The sequence below is a fragment of the Tupaia chinensis genome, unplaced genomic scaffold (genome assembly GCF_000334495.1).
Source record: "Tupaia chinensis unplaced genomic scaffold, TupChi_1.0 Scaffold147500_2, whole genome shotgun sequence".
NCBI classification, from domain to species: domain Eukaryota; kingdom Metazoa; phylum Chordata; class Mammalia; order Scandentia; family Tupaiidae; genus Tupaia; species Tupaia belangeri.
This window is the reverse complement of record NW_006207352.1, coordinates 308288-312220: the sequence shown is the minus strand read 5'-3', so window position 1 is coordinate 312220 and position 3933 is coordinate 308288. Positions and strand designations below refer to the sequence as shown.

General features: G+C 68.5%; 1 protein-coding gene across 1 annotated transcript in view; it reads left to right on the top strand.

Annotated features, from left to right (window-relative positions):
• The window catches only part of TPRA1 (transmembrane protein adipocyte associated 1), a gene marked incomplete in the record, with an annotated part of 11598 nt that overhangs the window by 714 nt on the left and 6951 nt on the right, over nucleotides 1-3933 (top strand). Inside the window, 2 exon segments of the mRNA XM_027768822.1 lie at nucleotides 3419-3559; nucleotides 3638-3770. Coding sequence (XP_027624623.1) covers nucleotides 3419-3559; nucleotides 3638-3770 — 274 coding nt within the window.

Genomic DNA, 3933 nt, shown 5'->3' with positions numbered 1-3933 from the left:
CAAAGCCGCGGCGCGGGCCGTGGGGTCCGCCCGCCACGGGACCCACTGTGGGGTCAGCCCGCCACGGGGCCCTCTGTGGGGTCTGCCCGTGGGGTTGGCCCGCTGTGGGGTCTGCCGTGGGGTTGGCCCACCATGGGTTCTGCCCACCGTGGGGTCTGCTGTGGGGTCAGCCTGCCGTGGGTTCTGCTCGCCGTGGGTTCAGCCCACCGTGGGGTCAGCAGGGCTGGCCCTGATGCCCTATCCCAGTGGGAGCAGAGGGCACTCATGCCCTGGGTCCGCAGGCTCCGGCTCCAGGGTCCCTTCCGTGAAGGCCACCGTGGAGGTGGCCCAGTGTGACCTGGCCTGGCCATCTTCTGCCCACTGTCCCTGGCCACATCAGACAGGCCGGCATGGGCAGCCCAGCGCCCCTCAGGGAACACACCTGGGCAGTAGCAGCTGCTGCAGCCTCGTCGGCCCACAGGGGCAAGTCCACCATGGGCAGTGGGACTCCGAGGCCGAGCCCCGGTATCAGAGCATCCTCCCAGAGCGGCTTTGGGTCAGAGTGACCCGGTCCTGATGGGCCAGGCGCGGGCCACACACCCTCCTGCAGTGAAGGGCAGGCAGCCGCCCGACCCTCGACTGGGGAATGGGGAGCCGCAGTCCCCCCAGGAAAACGGTGCTGTTAGCAGCCGGCCAGAGCTAGATTCTGGACTCCTGGACGCTCCTGCCCACTCCCTGCACCTCTCCTCCCACTGGCTCCTGTGCCACAGCCTCCATGTCTGCGGTGCCTGCCAGGACCCGGAGTCGCCGCACCAGGCTTGGCTTGGAGTGCGGCATCTGTAGAGGCGCCGCCAGTAACCCGCCAAGCTCAGAGTCCGTAAAGCTGCGACATGCCGGCACACAGATGGGTCCTCACGGGCGCATCGCACCCTGCGCGCCGTCTGGCAGGCACAAGCCCCACACAGCTCTCTGGTCCTCGCCTAGCTGGCCGCTGGCCAGGAGGAGCATGGCAGGGCACCACGGTTACCCAGGGGGCCACCCACGCGGTCTGTCGCACCTGCCACCCCCACACACCACCAGCCTGGACCAGTCATGTTCCGCATGGAGGGGCTGCCCTGCCCGCCTTGCAGGGCCTCAGGGAGGGCCCCTGGCCCAGCAGCAGCTTGTTTCTGAGGACGGGCATCTGGGGAGGGGCTCGGTCAAACGTGGTCTCTCGGCCCCCCGTGCCCTCCCTGGGCTGTCAGCAGGCCTGGCCCATGCGAGAGGTGCCCCCATTCCCAGTCCACCTCATGCTGCACACTGTAAACCACCAGCCCCCACGGCCTCCCTGCCTCCGCTGTCCCCGCCCTGGCCATGCCTCCAGCCAGAGCCACCCTGTCCACACAACCCGGACCGTCACCGCCGCCCCAGCGCCTTCCTGGTGCACTGGGATGAGTCTGTGTGACTGACTTGGCACCTTCAAGTCTGGCCCCAGCCCCCTGGTCTGCCCTGTGCCCTTTGGACAGGCCCAGCCTGCTCGTGCTCCCAGACCTCATGCTCAGCTCCCCACCCGGGTCCTCCACCCAGATTCCCGAGGCTCCACTGCCGTGTCACCTGGTCTGACCGCCCAGTCCAAAGCACTCCCTCATGGTGGCTGGGACTTGGGGGTGGCCGCTGAAGGAGAGGCCCCTGTTTCAAGGCCGGCCGGTGCCAGCTGTCAGGCCGGGTGTGGAGACCCCACTGGGCCGGAGCGTCCTTCCATCTAGTGCTCCAGATGGCTGCTCTGCACCCACCGTCACCCCGCGCTCCAGGGAGGGAAGCTCACCACCACCAGCTGCAGGGTGGGCCGAGCTCCAGGGCCCCTGCAGGGGAGGACAGGGCTGGTCGTGTGCCCGCCGGGTCTCTCTGCCGTAACTGCCGCCAGGCTGCCCTCAGAGCCCATCTTGGTGCTTCTAGTTGGCCTCAGCTCCCCACTCCCTGCCACACCCACGGGCTCCCAGCAGGTGCAGAGGAGCATGGGAAGAAAGGGCACCCATCTCCCGCCATGGGGGAGTGAAGGAGCCACCCTCCCCTGCACCCCTGCACCCGCTGTGTGTCAGGCACTGCTCCAACTTGCCACCCCTGCCCCAGGTAGCCATGCCCTGTCCCAGGTTGCAGTGCGGCCTCATCGCACAGAGGAGACCTTGGTCCCAGAGCCAGTGGCTGGGGACAGCGTGGAGCCTGGGTCCGGTCCCTCTCAGCTGGAGGGAGCACTGGCATCTTGTGGGACAGGGACGCAGAGTGCCCGGGGCTGCTGCTCAGGACGAGGGGTGACATTGCAGGCCTCCAGGTCGCCCTGTGATGGGAGCCTGCGGGGAGCCTGCGGTGGCCATCAGGACCCGGCTCTGGCCGTCTTCACCGAGCAGGCGTAGGCCCCTGGGTGGCACGCGCCCCATTCCCCGCCTCCACTACGGCGAGCCTCGTCCAGCCCCGGGGCACGGTCGGCCCCAGTGGCCCTGCACCCCCGTACAGCCGCCCATCCCTCCTCGTCACTGTCATGCCCCTGGCTCTGCGTATGCATCCTGTCAGTTCCAGTCCTTCAGACGTCGGCACCTGGCAGCCGGAGCCTGGCCACGGCTGCTGGTCCTTCCCTGGGCACTGGGACCTGCAGGAAGCCCTCCATCCGGGCAGCTCCTGGAACCCCAGACCCTGGCCTGCCTGTCTTCTAGGCTGGGCCTCTGTTCTGGTTTAGTGTATTCACTTGCTCCTTGTACGCAGAAGCACACCGATGGGAGGGAGGGAGCAGGAACTCGACAGTTTTCCCCGTGGACCCCCACCCTGCACGCCTTGTCACAGGCATGCATGTACGCTCAGTGCCGGGAGCCCTGGGCCGCACACCAGGACCTTCCCATGTGGCGTGTGGCCCCAGTGCTGCTGCCCCACCGCCTGGCCTGGGCAGGGCCCTTGCGCCATGCTGGGTCTCTGGGTGGACCCTCCCGACCCCGCTGTGCTGTCGCCCAGGCTCAGGCCTGGCACTGGGGCCCGGGCTCTGTTGTGTGTGGTGGAGGGTGGCATAACCCCTGCCTGTGCCGAGGGGTCCCCAGAGTGGGCCGTCAGGGGCCTGGTGAGGAGGACATGGCTGTGACCCCACTCTCTAGGGGAGCTGAGGCGTGGAAGGACGGGGAGTTGGGAGCAGGCGGCCCGAGGACCTAGGCTCCCCAGCTCTGCTGCCTCCCTGCCCTCAGACCCTCGCAGTGGAAGGGCCGGATGGGTGCTGGAGGGACACGGGCATCCCGTGTGACAGGGTGGCATTTGTGATTGCCTGTGGGTCGCGTGACGGGCCCAAGATGGGGGACTGGGTCTGGCAGGTCCAGACCCAGGCGGGAGCCCCGTAGTGGAGGGCCGACACCGCATCCGCGGGCGCCCTTGGCCTAGGCCAGGCCACACGGCCCCTGTGCTGCTGACCGCGGCTCCCCCTCAGGGCCGGCCGCAGCAGGATGGACGCCCGGGAGCAGGCGACCTGGGCCAACGGGAGCCGGGCTCTGCCCACGCCCCTAGCGCCCAACATCAGCCTGCCACACCGCTGCCTGCTGCTGCTCTTCGAGGACTTCGGCACCTCCAGGTGAGGCCGCTGCCCTGGGCTCCCGGCGGGCCGGCGGGCACACAGCCTCCGGGTGAGCTGTGCCTCTGTCCTCCTCAGGGTCCGGTACTGGGACCTCCTGCTCCTCGTCCCCAATGTGCTCTTCTTCACCTTCCTGCTCTGGAAGCTCCCATCTGCACGGGCCAAGGTCCGCGTCACCTCCAGCCCCATCTTCATCACCTTCTACATCCTGGTGAGCGTACTCCGCCGCCTAAGCCGAAACCGGGCTGCTTGCCTTGCCGTGAACGCCAGCTGCGGCGGGGCTGGGTCCGGGAGATGCCGCGGTCTCATTAGGGCTGACTCTCTGCACCTGTTCCCTCGGGACCGCGTCTCGGAGGTCTCCCTGCACGGCAGGG